Source organism: Dipteris shenzhenensis, chromosome 7 (assembly GCF_047967505.1).
Source record: "Dipteris shenzhenensis isolate YYH24624 ecotype China chromosome 7, Dip_SZ_1.0, whole genome shotgun sequence".
NCBI classification, from domain to species: Eukaryota; Viridiplantae; Streptophyta; class Polypodiopsida; order Gleicheniales; family Dipteridaceae; genus Dipteris; species Dipteris shenzhenensis.
Genome location: NC_141602.1, coordinates 58,699,259 through 58,717,622, shown reverse-complemented (window position 1 = coordinate 58,717,622; position 18,364 = coordinate 58,699,259). Strand labels below are relative to the sequence as shown.

The 18,364-nt window shown below is 46.6% G+C and overlaps 1 protein-coding gene across 1 annotated transcript in view; it reads right to left on the bottom strand.

Annotated features, from left to right (window-relative positions):
• The window catches only part of LOC147900578 (ATP-dependent DNA helicase MER3 homolog), a 168,480-nt gene that overhangs the window by 77,819 nt on the left and 72,297 nt on the right, over nucleotides 1-18,364 (bottom strand). Inside the window, exons 13-14 of the mRNA XM_087377593.1 lie at nucleotides 9,787-9,838; nucleotides 9,635-9,706 (exon numbers count right to left, since the gene is read on the bottom strand). Of these exons, the coding sequence (XP_087233719.1) occupies nucleotides 9,635-9,706; nucleotides 9,787-9,838 (124 nt within the window). The remainder of the gene's footprint in view (nucleotides 1-9,634; nucleotides 9,707-9,786; nucleotides 9,839-18,364) is intronic.

Below are 18,364 nucleotides of genomic sequence, written 5' to 3'. Positions count from 1 at the left end.
GGCTGATTGAGAGATTCTAGGAGCTGATTGAGGAGATGATTGTGGAGCTTGGTGGCTCATGTAGAGGTGCCTACATATGGACCTCACCCTTATTCATTCTATAAGCATTCTCTTATTGGGATATCTCAAGGTGTATGCCCCAGGCACACCTTGGGTTCTATGTGTGTGTGCTAGAGGCACAGTTAGGTGCCCATAAGCACTGTTAGGTGATGGTAGATGCCACATAGGCTGATTGACAAATTCTAGGAGCTAATTGAGGAGATGATTGTGGAGCTTGGTGGCTCATGTAGAGGTGCCTACATATGGACCTCACCCTTCTTCAATCTATAAGCATTCTCTTGTTTTGTGTTCAGCTTCATGCTTTCCTTTCACTTCTTCAACACTAATAAGATAGCACCAAAAAGAAGCCTCTCCACTAAAGGTAAGCATGTGCATAAATGCTAAGGGTTCCTTAAGGTCCTCGGCCCTAAGCCTAATCTAGTGATGCCACCGTTGTTGCATTGTTATTGACAGTAGCTTTTTCTTCTGTCCATCTAGTTGCATAATCAGTTGCAACTAATATGTAATACTTCCCTTGTGAAGAACGAGGAAGGGGGCCAACAAAATCCAAACCCCACCTCTCAAATGGACCATATGCTGAAATGGGATTCAAGGGCCCAGGAACCAATTGCTTGCGTCCATATGCTTGGCATACCTCACAACTTCGGCACCACTCATGGACATCTTTGTTGAGTCGGGGCCAATAATACCCTGTGTTAAGGATCTTTCGAGTAGTGCTAGCTGAAGCAAAGTGACCTGAACATTCATGACATAGCTCCATAATTTTTTTAGATTCTTCCAAGCTCACTACCCTCCTAAGAACCTTATCTTTACCTTGCTTGTATAGAACATCCCCAAGGATTGTATAAGGATGAGCATTCCTTGTGAGCCTCTGCTTTTCTTGAGGGGTCAATCCATGAGGAAAAGGTCCTTCATCCAAGTAATATTGAACATATTGGAGCTCTGGCCAACCTGTATCTATCAATGCAAGAGTAGCTTCAGTGAAAGAAGCCATAGCTTTAGTAGCCATCTCATCAGCTTGATGATTATCTTTTCTTTGAATATGCACAAACTTGCAAAACTCAAAAGCTTCCTTTAACTCCATCGCTCTTTTATAAAGATCTTGTAGATTAGAACTCCGTGCCTTATAAACACCTTTCATTTGCCTAATGACCAGTTGAGAGTCCCCTTTAAACTCTACCTCTTTCACTCCTTCCTTTAGGCAATCTTCTAATCCACAGATCAATGCATTGTACTCAACCACATTATTTAATATTGCTTCAGGAAATTGCCTACCCTTGGCCCATACCTCTTTTTTTTTTTTTCCCAAGAAAAAGACTTCTATTAAGTAAGAGAGAGGCCCATACCTCTTTTCCTTCTAGATCAAATAGAATTATCCCCCCAACACCACATTTCCTAGAAGGGCTAAAGGCTCCATCAAAATGCAGCTTGAAAGCTGTTGGCGGGGTCTCCAACTCTTCATCTAAGTCTTCCTTTTCCTTTGTTACTTCTTCCTCCTCCTTACCTATAAGCAAATTTGCAAGAGAAGCTCTAGTGGTGCTTTCTGTAATAAAAGTAAAAGAGAACTCTCGAACTCATAAATCCACTTAGCAAACTTTCCAACAGGATTGGGTTTGCGAACCAAAAATTGTAAAGCAGTTGAGATGTAAGAAAGAAAAAAGGACGAGGCAGCAAGTATGACCTAAACTTCTTCACTGCAAACACCAAAGATAAACCTTCTTTCTCCATTTCACTGTACCTCTCCTCAGCCTCTGTGAGTTGCCGACTTGCATAATACACTGGTTGCATGCGTCCTTGCTCACCTTTCTGAAGTAGTATAGCTCCCATTGAATGAGTTAACACACTTGGATTTACATAGAAATCATCCTCCCACCTAGGAGGCTGCATAATTGGCCTTCGACTTAGCAAATAAAATGCCTTATCTTGCTCTAGTCCCCATTGAAAAGATACATTTTTCTTTGTCAATAAATTTATTGGATACATCTTTTCAGAAAACATATCAACAAAGCGATGGTAATACTTTGTTTTTCCCAAAATGCCCCTCACTTCTCTGACATTACGAGGTGGTGGAAGGGCCATGATTGCTTGTACCTTCTCAAGATCCATTCTATACCTTCCTCCAAGATAACATGTCCTAACAAAGCCATCTTCTTCCTGGCCAAACGGCATTTTGTAGGATTAAGGCAACCACACGGCTTGAATAAATGCAGAAATCATCCAAAAACACTCTTATGAACTTTCCCAAGTAGGGTGCAAATACCTGGCTCATGAAACGTTGGAAAGTTGCTGGTGCATTAGTTAAACCAAATGGCATCACCCTATATGCATACACCCCCCATGGTGTAATAGATGAAGTCTTCCTTCGATCTTCCTCACAAATCCAAATTTGGAAGTATCCGGAGTACCCATCACATACTGAATATATTTCATGGCCTGCAACTTGATCCAATATCTCATCCTAAAATGGTAGAGAAAAATAATCCCTCTTTGTGCATGCATTCAGAGGGCGAAAGTCCACACAAACACGCCATTTCTTTCCTTTCTTGGGAGTAACCACCACTGGAGAAACCCACTCTGAATTCTCAACTGGAAAAATAAATGCAGTTTGGAGCTAGTTAGTTATCTCCTTCCTGAGCAGTTCTGCTTGTACCACTCCCAACTGTCTAAGCCATTGCACCACTGGCTTGCTTTGAGGCTTCAAGTCAATTTTATGCTCCAGTAAGGTAACTTGGCGCACCTGTGAGTAACTATTTGCAAACAGATTAGGAACCCCATCAAGCATTTCTAGGTATTCATCTCTTTCAGTACCTGTTATAGTCTCATCAAGAAGAATCTCATTTTGTTGGTGAAGACTAGTGCGATCCACCACTTCCTCATACATGGTTGAAGATGATTCTCCTTTTGAAGCTCCATTTCCTTGATTGTCCCCCCAATCAACACCAAGGCAAAGACCAAACACCACTCCTTCGACCTCTCCTTCTGAGATGGATTCCTCGGAGGTGCCACTTGTCTCATGATCGGATGGCTCGGACTCTGAGCTCTCGGAAGTTGAAGTTTCCTCCTTTACCACCTTCTTACGGCAACTCTTGATGTTGTAGTGGACCTTCCTATTCCCTCCTTGGAGAATAAGATCACCTGTCTCCCAATTCTGTACTCCCTTCACTTGACAGAGCCAAGGCCTTCCCAAGATCAATGGGTAAGCCCTAGCATCTGGTTTTGTAGGAATAACCTGAAATGTTGTAGGTACAAAAATTCCACACACATCCACTACCAAATTCTTCACGACTCCTAGAGTTTTCACTCTAGTATTATCAGCCAACTTAATGCGATAAGGAGAGTTGAGAGAAGATAACTTTAAATCAGCATCTTTCATTGTCTTCTCACTCATGAAATTTATCGATGCACCCCCATCAATGTATGCATTAGAAATAGTCTGGCCATCTATGATAACGTCAACAACAGGTACATCATCTACCACATCTATGTCTACCTTTTGTGCCATAGGTGTCCCATTATCCTTTTTCTTCTTTTTCTTAGACTCCCTAGTGCTGGCCAATTTACTCCATTCCTTCCTAAGTTTTGAAGAGAGTGCCAAAATCTGCCCAAATGTGATTTGTGCAGTCTTCTCTCTAAGTTCTGTCAATAGATCATAACTAAGAGTCCCTTGTCCAAGAGGAAAATCAGATTGTCCAATCTTTCTTCGGGATGATTTTTTCTTCTTATGTTTCCGTTCTCTCTCTCCCTCCTCTTCCTCGTCACTCAATGGCATCAAAGTTTCTTCCTCATATTCCTCCTCTGACATGTTCTTTCCTAGAGTACTACACTCTTGTCTTCTCTTTTTTTCAATTTTAGACATTTGGGACGATAGTGTCCCTTCTCTTGACATTCATAACAAGTAACATTGCTTTTATCCCTAGGCTTATCCTCAGTTTGTGGAGCCCTAGGTGGCTTAGCATTCACTAAGTGCAACTTCAAATCAGCAAATTCTGCCAGCAATTGTGTAATATTATGATCCAGTGAGGGAGCAGATACCTGGGATGTTGAGGCTACCTCTACCTGATGTGCCGGAGTCATGATACTTGTAGATGGCTGAAATGCGGACTCAATTTGATGGGCCGCCTCCTTCTTCAAAGCAATGCGAAGAGCCTCTTTGAAATTACTGGGATTTTTGCTTAGAACCTTTCCACGCAAGGTAGAATCCAAACCATAAACAAATTTACTCATCTTGAGATGTTCCATTGCCAATGAACCTTTAGAATCTCCCGTAGAAGATGAAGAAGACTCAACCACATGCAAAGCAGCTTGTTGGTACATGATGAATAAATCCTCATACCTCATAGCGAAGGTCGAAACTGACTCTCCTTCCTTTTGGGAAATCTGCTCCAACTGCAATAACAAGGAATTTGGTGACTCCAATGTCCCAAATCTCTCCTTCATTGCCTCGACCAAGCTTTCCCAATCATCCTTGGTATCTTTTGACAAGGCCTCGTACCAAGTTAAGGCCACACCCTCCAAGAAATCTGGAAGTATCTCAGCATGTTCCTTCATAGACCAACCAGTCAAGCGGCATGCTCGATTGAATTCCCGAAGATAACTCCTCGGGTCTTCTCCTTCTGATCCACGGAACGCTAGAATGTTGTACATCTTGTACAAAAATGAGCACAAAGAAGAAAGTCTTTACTTGTAAACAAGATGAGATCGTGAGGTTATGATAGGAAAATCCTAGGCAAAGCCTACCCGGCGTCTCCACCAACAGATGTGACACAAAATTGGGGGTTTTGGTTTAGGTCACGTCCCAATCCACAAATTGAAGAAGAGAGAAGAGATTTGGGCATTAGATGAAGCTTAAAGAGACACTCACTCTCTATCTTCTTAGATCAAAACGAAGATATAGACGTCAAAGGTGAGGTTATACTCTAGCATTGGAAACAAGAAAGGCTGAGGGGAAGCATTGATTTGAGCTAATCGGTCAGCCCTAAAAGTAAGGGCGAGCCGTTGTTGGAAGAACATCTTTTGACTCAACACAATGTGAACTGATGTGAAAGGCGTGAATTGATAGGGCTGATTTGGCTGAATGGGACGGTTGGGACGAAACATAGATCTCGAAAAGACGAAGATTCTGATATCAGTTTCATTCAAAACGGAGCTTGGAACAGAAAGTTATGACGGTTTTACGAAAGGTTCTCAAAACTACTCCAAACAACAGACCCGACCACTTAGACAACAATAACTTTTATTCTACTAAATGGAACAAAGATCTGAATCCATCAGTAGATGGAGCTTGAAAAGACGAAGATTCTGATATAAGTTTCATTCAAAACGGAGCTCGGAGTAGAAAGTTATGACCATTTTACGGAAGACTGTCAAAATTGTCCATACCCGACTGCAATTATGGCAAGGGCAACGATCTCCTTCAGTAGAGGAGTAGCTTCCCAGAGACATGGCGAATTGAGGTCGCCTAGGGGAGTAGAGAATACCCTTAAAACAGATATAGAAATGACTCACTCATGTGGGTACACTAAGCTTTAGAACGAGGAGAGAGGGGATGGAAGAAGCATGAGGAAAAGGAAGCATGAACTTTATTCAAAACATCAATAGCAAGAAGAGGGGTACAAAGTGAGAGCCTAATGTTCTAGGGAGAAGGGAAAAGATAGGCAAAGCTAGATACAAGTGATGGCATAACTACAAAGAGAAGAACCAGATGATGGAGAGGGAGGAGAGACGTCTCTTTTATAGAGCAATTCTCACCCTCCATCTTGTTACATTTTCAGCCAGGACATGGGTCACCATCAAATGTCCTTTTGGGGACACATTTTGACAAGTGTCCCATCACAAGATCCTCATGACTCTTTAAAATTTGAGAAAGTCAAGAGTCTTTCCCCTTGGAGCCCATACGGACCCTCTCTTTATCATATGTCAACATCCTCCATATACCACATTGCAATTCTAGAAGGATTTCTCTTCACTTTACACTCTTCCACACTCCTCCACATGCCCTCCATGTGCTTGGCATGTGATCTCCATATTATTTTAGTACATCATGGAGGCCATGCAGTCATCTGGCCCACTCAAAATACATGACTCATTTCTATTTTCCCAATTACAAAGCAAATAATATATCTCCCAAACCATTCTATCCCTATACCAAGGTATTTATAATTCATACCCGTGGTATTTACAATGATGCACTCCACTCATAATCACATTTGCAATCATTTTCACTAATTAGTCTAATTAGTGTCAAATCCACATGAATGATTACATGAAATAAAGTAGTCGACATCAAAAGATTGACAAGCCGCAATGAGAGTAGCCGCAAAGAGCCGTATCCCACCACCAACTTCTCCGTCATGCTTCTTGGTTCTTTGTCTCCACGGCTAGCTTTTGTCACCTTGCGGGCCCCACAAATCCTCCCACAGGTTTAGACCAAAATATCATTTTTTGTTGTCACAGTACTTTTGAGTTTCCCTTTCGGGGAAAGCTACTATGTAATATAAAGCAACAAAATCTTCACCAAAAAAAAAAATGTGTGTGTGTGTGTGTGTGTGTGTAATATTGCTTTCAATGCATCACATTTGTTCTCCCAAGATGCATGGTGGATTGAACATCACGGATATTCATGTGCATATTCTTGCCCATAGGGGGAAAATGTTGCTGCAATTTCTGCAAGGTGATCAGCCTTGGGCTCTTATGATTCGGACTTTGGTCACTCATATCAATATTTTTGCATTTGGTCATTGGCAACTCGATCACTAGGATTTCTTTTTTGGTTGCACTAATGGCACTTTGCCTGGCTGCCCTTTTGTCTCCCGCTTGCTTCTTGACTGGTTCAGCCTCCCTTGGCTTTACGGGAACCTCGACGTTCCTACTTTGTCTCGTTTAAAGGCATCACCTCGGTTGCTGATGCTATAGATCATGCTGGTACTGTACTCCCCTTTTCTCTAGCAGCCACTACATATGGATTAGGCTCTCATTATCGTCCTTTGTGGCAACAAATTACTTCTATGCTCTCGCCTTTTGTTCTGATTCCTCCTTTATAACTCCAGGACTGGTTGGAAGATTGGACTTTGACTTCTCGAGGGTCCTCTTCTCGTCCTTTGAGGCTACCTCAGATTACTGTACCTACATTGTATAAAATCCTTTTGCCTCAACCTTGGGTTTCAGAGAGAGGTGATTCTGTTTGGTGAATGCATCACCCAGCCAAGTGGTGGAGGAAAAGATTAAGCAACTTTGGCCTATAAAGTACCGCTTCGACAACAGGTTTTCTTTTGGCGAGTGCTTTTGGGAGTGTTTCCATCTGGACAGCTATTAGCTCATCAACACATTGCTCCTGCACTTTGCCACAGATGTTTTGCTTCTTCGGAGACTGTGTCTCACTTGTTTTGGCATTGTCCGTGCTCTCGTGAGTTTTTTGATCTGCTTCGACAGCGCTTGCGAGAGAGAAATACATCTATTCCATTTGGGAAGTTCTTCTAGCTATTTGGGTTTCATCCATCCAGACCGGAGTTTCGTCTTTTGTTTGTTTGGGTTCGCTACTGGGAACTATGGACTTTATGGACATATAGGAATTGTAAAGTCTTTGGTGATCCTACTTTCTCTCTGTTTGGCTTTTTTAGGCGTTCTCTGCAGTAATCTTTCTTTGATTGCTTGCAGACCCGCTGCATAGATCATGAGGTCTTTTTGGCATATACTGAAATTTTCAGTTGATGTAATTGTAGCACCTTATTTTGAGGTTGCTACTCATATAATATAATCAATCAAAGATTTCACCGAAAAGAGCGTGTAATATTTCACCACTCAAATGGTGGAGAAAGAGATTGAAACAGATTTGGCACTCTAAGGTCCCATTACGCCAACAGGTCTTTTTATGGCATGTCCGGTTGGGGGTTGTTCCATTTGGACAGCTTCTATCATGCATATGTATTGCTCCAGCCATCTGTCATCAGTATTTAGCTCCCAGGGAATCTATGTCTCATATCATTTGGCATTGCCCTGAGACTCAAAATTTCTTGGGCATCCTTCGGCACAGATTGAGATTGAGATTTTCTCAGGCTGCTTTTTGAGCAAGCTTTTCTGATTGTTTGGGATTTATCCTAAACGGCCGGATTTTGATTTGTTTTTCACCTAGGTTCGCTACTGCACTCTGGACTCTCTGGAAAGCTAGAAATCACAGAGTCTTTGGTGATCCAGTCTTTTCTCCTTGGGTTTTTTTCCGTCGTTCCTTGCAGCAATCACTCTTCGATTGTTTGCAAACTCACTACATAGATCAGGATGTTTATTTGTCCTACCTGGACATTTTCGCTTGATGTATTATTTCAGCTTGCCAGTTTTTTTCTGGATAGCTATCTTGTAATATAAAGCATTCAGAGTTTTCACCCCCCCAAAAAAAAAGTGTGTAATATTTCAGCTTACCAAATTTTTCTGGGATAGCTATCTTGTAATATAATGCACTCCATTCTTTGACTGCCTCCACGCAAGGGATCTAAATTATCATGCTTTTTTGTCCTATAGTGGGAGCTTTTGATGTTGTAACTGCCTATCCCCTCTTTTTCGGGGGACATAGTTTCTTGTAACATAATACATAAGGATTTCACACAAAAAAAAAGTGTGTGTGTGGCAAGGCAAGATATACTTCTCAATCATCAACAATAACTGGCACAGCTCACATGTTCCCACCCTAATAAGACTATTGTGTGGCGCAATCATAAAACCATGCACGTTTCAACTTGCAATTATGAGGAGGAGGGGGGCACATCCCATGAGCACAAGCTCCTCTATCTCCACCTCCTTCATATCATATAGAGTGTAGAGGGCTCATGGTGGAGCGTGGCATTGATCAGTCGCCCAGCCTTGATATGGAATGTAGGGATGAGATCCAAAACTGACCCATGGCAATTTGTAACCCATTTGAGAGATGAAATACCAAGGTGGATGATGAAACCATTGTGAGTCAGGTATAGAAATGTTCTCTATAGAATTCCATCTTGCTTGCATTGGGGATACTCAAGTCCATTGAATGTAAATCTGCCACAAACCATCTCGGGTGACTCCACCGTCCTCTCATGTCAAGTGCAGGGTAGATGCATCCAAACAATAGTGTCAAGTGTAGTGAAGGTTCATCCAAACAAATCATCTCAGATGACCCATAGGTATTGTCCTAAGGCCTTCTACATCTTCTTATTCATTAGACAGGAGAAGAACAGCTGTAACTTATAGTCTCATGAATATGTAAACTAAACTTGAGATCAGCTTTTGCCTGGGCTTTAAAACAGCAACAAAAGATTCTGAGAAAAGGCTTGCATCATTTTTGTCAACATTTGTATGCCTTTGAATGTGAATGATGGATCCTCAGAAAATTAAGAGCTCTTGATATGTATGATCATGTTGTTTAAGAATATTAGGTAGACATATGTCACTGTTATTACACCAAAAACGCTTGTTTCCATTTGTTCTTCTATCTAAGCAAGTATAATGCATTTTTTAGTCTGCTTTAAAAGGAATTATTTCTAATCAATAACTTACGTGAGTTTTTTTCCCACATGTGAAATTATCAATCAATTAAAAAATCGCTTACTGTTTCTCTCCTTGTCATAATAATGACAACACCACTATCATCAAATTGTGGGCGGCCAGCTCGTCCACACATCTGAAAGTGGAAAAACAATTTGTATCTTACTGCTCATACAATATTCAAGTCATATACGAGAAGATAGACCCAAGACATACCTGCAAGATTGATGCCCTATCATACTCCACATAGCAACCCTTTTCTTTGTTACTGTTAGGCAAGGGTGCATTATTAGATCAGAGAAAGTTTATGCAAGGCGATGCAGATGAAGCAATGTATTTTTCGATGATTCACTGCCTTGATATCTTTACACTTGAGTGGTCTTTGAATCTTGTAGCTGTCAATCCTTACTATAAACCAAAGCTTCTTTATTTCCTTCATCATAGGATTCATTTACAGGATACAAGATATAGCTTTTCAAAATAATTGCAACATAAGGACTGATGGCTCAACCCTACGTGGGAGAGTATGCTGGTTCAAAGGTTTTGGAGAGGTTTGAATAACCTGTTGATCATTGGCTAGTTAATGGAGGTTACGCTTGTGATCTTGCAACCCCGGAAAGGGGGTTCGATCAGTGTAGTTGGCTCCCACACACACCCAGTTTGGAGATTCCAGTTTGCCTCCACAGGCTTGGAGAAGTGGTCCCCAGTGGTATTTGATGCTATGCTGGGAGATCAGATTTCACGCATGATGGACGAGTGGATGGGGCCATAGGGACTGGACCTTTGGCATGCCCATGGTGCTCAAGTGAACTTTCATATGTGCTTCACACGAGAGAAGCCGATGTCTGGTTTGGCAGTAGGAGTTATCAGATTGCCGCTTGAGGCAAAGGTTGATCAGACATACTGTTGGCCACTTCAAAAGTGTGCGGAGCTGTTCGGGGTGGAAGTCTCCTTCATGATGAAGTGGGCACAGAATATTGGCATCGAGCTGGTGTCCACCCTAGTACGCCGACATACAGACACGGACTACTCGCTCTCAAATCCCCGGCAAATTCAAATAAGGCAGTCTTTCTGGAACATGCACCCACTCACAGGAGAGCCTTGTTTTTTGCACCCCCGCCGTCCTCATGAGTTGGACCTTAGTGAGTTGGAACGTGCAGGGGCTCCATGACCGTGCTCGCAATCAACCGCACTACCTGATCCTTCGGCAGGAGCTACAGAGGGTAGTGGTAGGGCGCGCAGTGGGCATCCTTTTGATTCAGGAGCATATGTTCTCAGCATCAAACGTTAGGTGGCGACACCACCTCCTCCCAGGGAGAGGCCCGGAAGTGTGGTCCCTTGCAGTAGGACGGAGCGGAGCGGTCTGCATCTCAATCTCATAGACAGTGGCTCTAGAGATTTATGATCAAGGCGAGCTTCGGGCAGTTTTAAATGGGAGTTAGGATGGCAGAGTCTAGGACTGGGATCCTGAATGTGTATGCCCTAGCGTGCAATCAGCACCATCCGGCCTTTTGGAGGAGGTTGACAGAGTGTCTTCTAGGTGTAGACTCCTAGATTGTTGGAGGGGACTTCAACAACCAAGAGTTTGGGGCTGACAAGCAAGGCGGTGCCTCCTTCTCTCAGATATGCCAGCAGCAGAGCGGAGCACCTGGGAGCAGCTCATCTTCATGACCAGGGGGGCAGAGACCCGTGGCAAGAGCCAGAGTTCAGCAGGATACCTGGTAGCCTCCTCTTCTGTTTCGGACAAAGGAGACATGATGGACTGCTTGAGAGGCTAGACCACTTCTACGTCGGGGACTGGGCACTACATAGAGGTAGCTCTACTGGGATTCTGGCAGGCACCACGATGTCAGATCACTCTCCAGCAGTACTCCACTTAGAGCAGCCCCGCCGAGGTCTTTCCCAAAAGGGGGTCCGCATTCTAGAGGACCTCCTGCAGGATGAGGAGATTCAGCAGGTCATAGCAGAGATTTCGCACCAATTAGAGATAGCACCTTGCAAGGGCTAGGCTTCGTGGGTGGCCGACGCGATCTAGAGAAGCAATGAGGAGTTGCAGGCTCATGCCCTTAGGCGGAGGGGGGCTCTTTAGGAGCGCGAGTGGGCATTGCACAGAGACCTCACCTCCATAGAGAGGGGCTCAAGGAGCGGGACCCAGGATCCCAAAGGTTTAGTGGCAGGTTTGAGAGCACGCGCCTTGAGCTTCAGGACATAGAGATTTGACGGGCTGTGTTCTCCTATCACTGCTCCCAGGCCCGCTGGGTACAGCAAGGGGACAAGATGACGAAGCAGTTCTTTCAGACCACTGGGCCTCGATCGGCAGGCACACAATTGCAGTGTCTACGGGATCCGCAGGGCATCATGCACACTGACCCACAGGAGATTTTAGACCTGACCACAGGTTTTTACAGCCAGCTCTTTCAAATGGAGAGGATGATGACTTAATAGAAGTCTCTTTCTTCGGGAAAAAAAAAACTGAAAGGAGGATAAGTTTTTCCTGGAGAACTCTATTTCCAAAACTTTTTGGATTTAAAGTTACATTTTGGTACAAACGGGAGCTGCTGCTCCTCCCCGTTCCCCTGCTGCTCCCCCTCCCTCAGCCCGTCCCTCCCTCTCTCCCCTCAGCCAGTCCCTCGCCCCCTCCCTGCTGCTCCGCCCCCTCCCCCTTCCTGCTGCTCCGCCCCCTCCCCCTGCCTACCCTCGTCCCCTCCCCCTGCCTTTCCGCCCTCTCCCCCTGTTCCGCCCCCTCTCCCTGCTTCCGCCCCCTCCCCCCTGCTGTTCCGCCCCCTCCCCCTGCCTTTCCGCCCCCTCCCCCTGTTCCACCCCCTCCCCCTGCTTGCCCTTCGCCTCCCCCCTGCTGTTCCGCCCCCTCCCTGCTGTTCCGCCCCCTCCCTGCCTGCTCTCCCGCCCCCTCTCTTCCTCTCAGCCCTCTCCCTACCTCTCAGCCTGCTCCCCCCCGCCTCCTCCCTGCTTCTCCGCCCCCTCCCCCCCCCCCTCTCCTCCCCTTCCCTTCTCTCCTTCCTCTCCCTCTCCCTCTCCTTCTTCTCCACTCCCTCTCAGCCCTCCCCTCCAGCGCCCCCTCCCTCCCTCTCAGCTTGCCCCTTTCCCCTCTCAACCCCTCTCCTCCTTCCCTCCCCTTCCCCCCTGCTTCCTCCTTGCCTCCTTTCCCCTCCTTCTGCCCCCTTTTCTCCCGCAGCTTTTTTGGAACAGAAGGAGCCTTTAATTTGTTAGAGTCGGCCTCCTCACCTTGATTGGCGATGGATACTCCGTCAGCCAATCCTACTCCACCTCCACCGGCCGTGAAAACTATCACTTTCTCTAAAGACGAGTTGCAGCAGCTCAAGAAGGATGTAGAGATTGAATGCTCTACCACGTTGCTAGCACGCATCTTCGGGTCTCACCCCTCCAGATCCCAAGCCAGAGACTGGATGCTTGCGGCTCTCCCCCCAGACCTCACTCCACGATTGTTAGATGTCCGTCTGCTGGGACGAGGTTTTTTCCAGATTGTTTTTGACACTCCAGAGGCTGCGAGCACTGTGCTCAAGGCTGAGTTTTTACACCTGGGACACAGGAAGATCTTCTTTGAAGCCTTTCACATTGGTTTCGACCCAGTAGAGGCAGATAAGAAAATCTTCTCGCTCTTCATCAGGTTCCCCGGGCTTCCCCAGGTTTACCATCGACTTCTTTCTATTATGGGGGAGCATTTTGGCGCAGTTGCTGAGATCCCACCCCTCCCTGGGTTGCCATTGATTGCAGCAGAGGCAACCAAGGCTGATGGGATTCCTAGAGTTAGGGCCCTTTGCAAGGATCCTAACCTCAAGATGCATCACGTTATGATCCAGCGCCCGGATGGTTCCTTTTTTCGCCAGAGAGTAGAGATTTCAGGCAGGCAGGACCAGTGTAGGATTTGCAGGACCTCGGGACACTTTGCCAGGGATTGCCCCAGGAAGAAGAAAAGGCCCAAGAAGCCCTCTGGTACAGCTACCGCCCCAGGGCATCGACAGGGGGGACAGGGGGGTGGTTTAGACCCAGCACTTGCCCCTCGACCTTGACAGAGGGGTGGTACAGGTCCAGCTCCTGCTCCTCGTCCTTCGCTTGGCGGTCCTCCTCAGTTAGGTGGTGGTACAGGTCCAGCACCTATTCCTCGGCCTCAACAGGGGGGTGGTACAGGTCCTTCACCTGCTCCTCGACCCCCACCTCCCTCAAGCACACGCGACGCTCTACAGTGGGTTCCAGTACGTGTGCAGGTCCCTCCTTCAGTTCACGAGGGTACCTTAGTAGACTCTGCTTCACCTCGAGCTGTCCCTCCAGTCTCACCATGCACAGTCCGAGACGCTGAAGCTTCGACCTCCTCCCCAGTTGCAGCTTCTTCCTTAGATCCAGCAGTGCTAGGTGCTCCTCTTGAGGCAGGAGAGATCTCCGCGGCTGGGCAGACACAGGATAGAGAGCATTCCTCACTTCCTCCCTTGGATAGGGGGAAGGGGATAGCTTACACTATTGATCCTCTTCCCTCACAAGGGATCCTTCGCACTCCGGTGTCTGGCTTGCTCCACAGGAACTCGTTTTCAGCCTTGGCAGAGAGTTCAGATTTCCCAGAGGAGGAGTTTGTGCCCGCTATTTTTGGGGAGCCAGTGGTTGGGTTTCCTATTGACAGGGCTTCTTCTTCAGGTGCCAAGATTCTTTCCCCTGTTGATTTTCCACCACTTGGTTCCATCCCTCCCTCCTCGAGCAGGAGGTCTTCCCCTGTTGAGGGGTTTGTTTCCGCCACTAGGTCGGGTAAGGTGTTCCACTCTACATCCTCCCGTCGATGAGGATTATCAGTTGGAACATACAGGGCCTAGGTGGCGTCCCACATCGCCGCCGTAGACAGCTGATCCGGGATCAACTTCATCCAGGTGTTACTGTGGGTTCCATTGATATATTATTTATTCAAGAGCACAAGCTGGATTATAGAGATTGTGCCAAGTCAGGCAAGTTGCTTTCTGGCCATACTTTTTGGTCACCTGCCTTGGGCACCAGGGGAGGCACTTCTATTTCAGTTTCGCAGTCGGTTCTCCCCCTAGTTGTTGGGCACGGAGTCATTATCCCCTCTAGAGCTCAGTGGATTATTCTTTTGATTGGAGGGCGTAAGGTTGGCTTCCTTAACCTATATGCCTCCAACATTAGAGGGGAACGTGTCCTTATGTGAAAGACTTTGCTCTCCTGGGCTCCCATTGTGGATTCATGGGTGATTGGAGGTGACTAACACATGGTCGAGTTACCGTCAGACAAAAAAGCGGGTAGAGAAGGCGGACTTCACTCTTTGGAGAGAGCAGCTTGGGATGCCTTCCTTTTCCATTTCTGTGGCAGAGATACTTGGTGTGATGATGCCTTTCTTATTCAGCCACAGTCCCTCCTGTTCTCTTGGTCGAACAGGAGGCAACAGATGCCTATTCATGCGTAGATGACTGGGCACTAGACAGAGGTGGATCGGTATGCATTGTTGCGGGGGTTTCCACTTCAGACCACTTCCCTGTTGTGCTGGCTATCTCAGAGCCTCACTTGAGAGGCTGGTCTGCCAGCATCAGGATTCCAGATGCCTTTTACACAGAGGAGGACCTTACAGAGGCAGCCCTACAGATATGGTTTGCTCATGTCCAGGGTGGGCAGCCACATCCATCACATGTAGCCGCTGCCCTTTCTGGTATTAGCGACTTTTACTGCTCAGTTGCTTGTACCAGGAGACGAGATATTCTCAAACGTGAGATTGGTGTTCAGTAGTTGGCAGCTTTGCAGAGGGAAGAGCAGAAACGGCCATCAGATGCTTGGATTCAGGAGCGCCTTGCTGCAGCAAGGGCTCATCTGCAGTTATTACTTGATCAGAGAGCAGAGTATGCCTTTCATGCACGGGAGTCCTTCTGGATTCAGATGGGTGGTAGAGTCCATCACCTGCTCCTCGACCCCCACCTACCTCAAGGGCACGCCACACTCTCCAGTGGGTTCCGGCACGTGTGCAGATTCCTGCTTCTATTCACGAGGGTACATTAGTGGACTCTGATTCACCTCGAGTTGTCCCTCCAGTCTCACCTTGCACAGTCCGAGACGCTGAAGCTTCGACCTCCTCCCCGGTTGCAGCTTCTTCCCTAGATCTAGCGGTGCCAGACGCTCTTCTTGAGGCAGTAGAGGTCTCCGCGGCTGGGCAGACACATGATATAGAGTATTCCTCACTTCCTCCCTTGGATAGGGGGAAGGGGATAGCTTACACTATTCATCCTCTTCCCTCACAAGGGATCCTTCGCACTCCGGTGTCTGGCTTGCTCCACAGGAACTCGTTTACAGCCTTGGCAGATGGTTCAGATTTCCCAGAGGAGGAGTTTGTGCCCGCTACTTTTGGGGAGCCAGTGATTGGGTTACCTGTTGACAGGGCTTCTTCTTCAGGTGGCAGGGTTCTTTCTCCTCTTGATTTTCCGCCACTTGGTTCCATCCCTCCCTCCTCGAGTAGGAGGTCTTCCCTTGTTGAGGGGTTTCTTTCCGCCACTAGGTCGGGTAAGGTGTTCCACTCTACATCCTCCCGTCGATGAGGATTATCAGTTGGAACATACAGGGCCTAGGTGGCGTCCCACATCGCCGCCGTAGACAGCTGATCCGGGATCAGCTTCATCCAAGTGGGGGTTCCATTGATATCTTATTTATTCAAGAGCACAAGCTGGATTCTAGAGATTGTGCCAAGTCAGGCAAGTTGCTTTCTGGCCATACTTTTTGGTCGCCTGCCTTGGGCACCAGGGGGCGCACTTCTATTTCAGTTTCGCAGTCGGTTCTCCCCTTAGTTGTTGGACACGGAGTCATTATTCCCTCTAGAGCTCAGTGGATTATTCTTTTGATTGGAGGGCGTAAGGTTGGTTTCCTTAACCTATATGCCTCCAACATTAGAGGGGAACGTGTCCTTATGCGGAAGACTTTGCTCTCTTGGGCCCCCATTGTGGATTCATGGGTGATTGGAGGTGACTTTAACATGGTCGAGTTACCGTCAGACAAAAAAGGGGGTAGAGAAGGTGGACTTCACTCCTTGGAGAGAGCAGCTTGGGATGCCTTCCTTTTTCACTTCGGTGGCAGAGATACTTGGTGTGATGATGCCTTTCTTATTCAGCCACAGTCCCTCCTGTTTTCTTGGTCGAACAGGAGGCAGCAGATGCCTATTCATGCACGCATTGACAGATTCTATGTAGATGACTGGGCACTAGAAAGAGGTGGATCGGTATGCATTGTTGCTGGGGTTTCCACTTCAAACCACTTTCCTGTTGTGCTGGCTATCTTAGAGCCTCACTTGAGAGGCCGGTCTGCCAGCATCAGGATTCCAGATGCCTTTTACACAGAGGCAGCCCTACAAATATGGTTTGCTAATGTCCAGGGTGGGCAGCCACATCCATCACATGTAGCCACTGCCCTTTCTGGTATTAGCGACTTTTACTGCTTAGTTGCTTGTACCAGGAGACGAGATATTCTCAGACATGAGATTGGTGTTCGCCAGCAGTTGGCAGCTTTGCAGAGGGAAGAGCAGAAACGGCCTTCAGATGCTTGGATTCAGGAGCGCCTTGCTGCAGCAAGGGCTCATCTGCAGTTATTGCTTGATCAGAGAGCAGAGTATGCCTTTCATGCACGGGAGTCCTTCTGGATTCAGATGGGTGGTAGAGTCAATAAACACTTTTTCTCTAGTCTTGGCCCTAGACATAGTAGAGAGAGTGTATCCCAGCTTATTGACTCACATGGGGTTTTACAGACAGAGCCTGATGACGTCTTACGCATAGCTTCAGATTTCTATGCCACCTTCCTTATTGCTGATCCTGAGACACACGATAGAGAGGATGCTAGGCAGGCTATTTGGCAGAGTATCCCTGTGTTGGTGAATCCGGATATGCATGTTCTACTCGACGCACCTTTCACCAACACAGAGTTCAGGATTGCACTTTCAGCCCTTCACAAGGGCAAGTGCCCAGGTTTAGATGGCCTCACCCCGTCTTTTTTCATTGCATTTTGGGATATGATTGGAGACTATATTACTTCAGCCATGCAGGCCATTTGGGACTCTGGCGAGATGCCTGGGTCGCTTACAAAGGGTCTCATCCACCTTATCCCAAAAGGAGGTAGCAGAAACTTATTGTCCCACTGGAGGCCTATCACACTTCTGGGGACTTGTTACAAGATTCTGGCCAAGGCTATCAGCCTCCGATTGCAGCCACTTCTCCCAAATCTTATTCATGACACTCAGACGGGTTTTGTACATGGCAGAAGTATTTTTTATAACATTTTTTCTTTCTGGGAAGCTTCAGAGTGGGCCATGCAGAGTGGCCAGAATCTTGCCATTCTACTATTGGATTTTGAAAAAGCTTATGACAGAGTAGATTGGAGTTTTTTGGAGGGCACCCTTCTACGCTTTGGATTCACTGATGTTTGGATCAGAGGTGTTTCCTCTTTGTACAGATCAGCCCATAGCCAGGTACTTATTGGTGGGGTAAGGGGTGAGAGATTTCAGATTTCAAGATCAGTCCATTAGGGATGCCCCCTTGCTCCTTTCCTTTTTTTGTTCGTGGCCGAAGCTATGAGTATCTATGTTAGATCTCAAGCTGACATCTTTGGGCTGAGACTTCCCATCAGAAGAGAAGAGAAGCTACTTGACAGTGAGTTGGCTGACGACACAGCGATTTATTTGGATGCCTCTCCACAGACGCTCACTTCTTTCAGGACAGCATTGGATTTATTTTGCTTGGCGGCAGGGGCGCAGATAAATTGGCATAAATCCAATGGCTTTTGGATCAGTGAT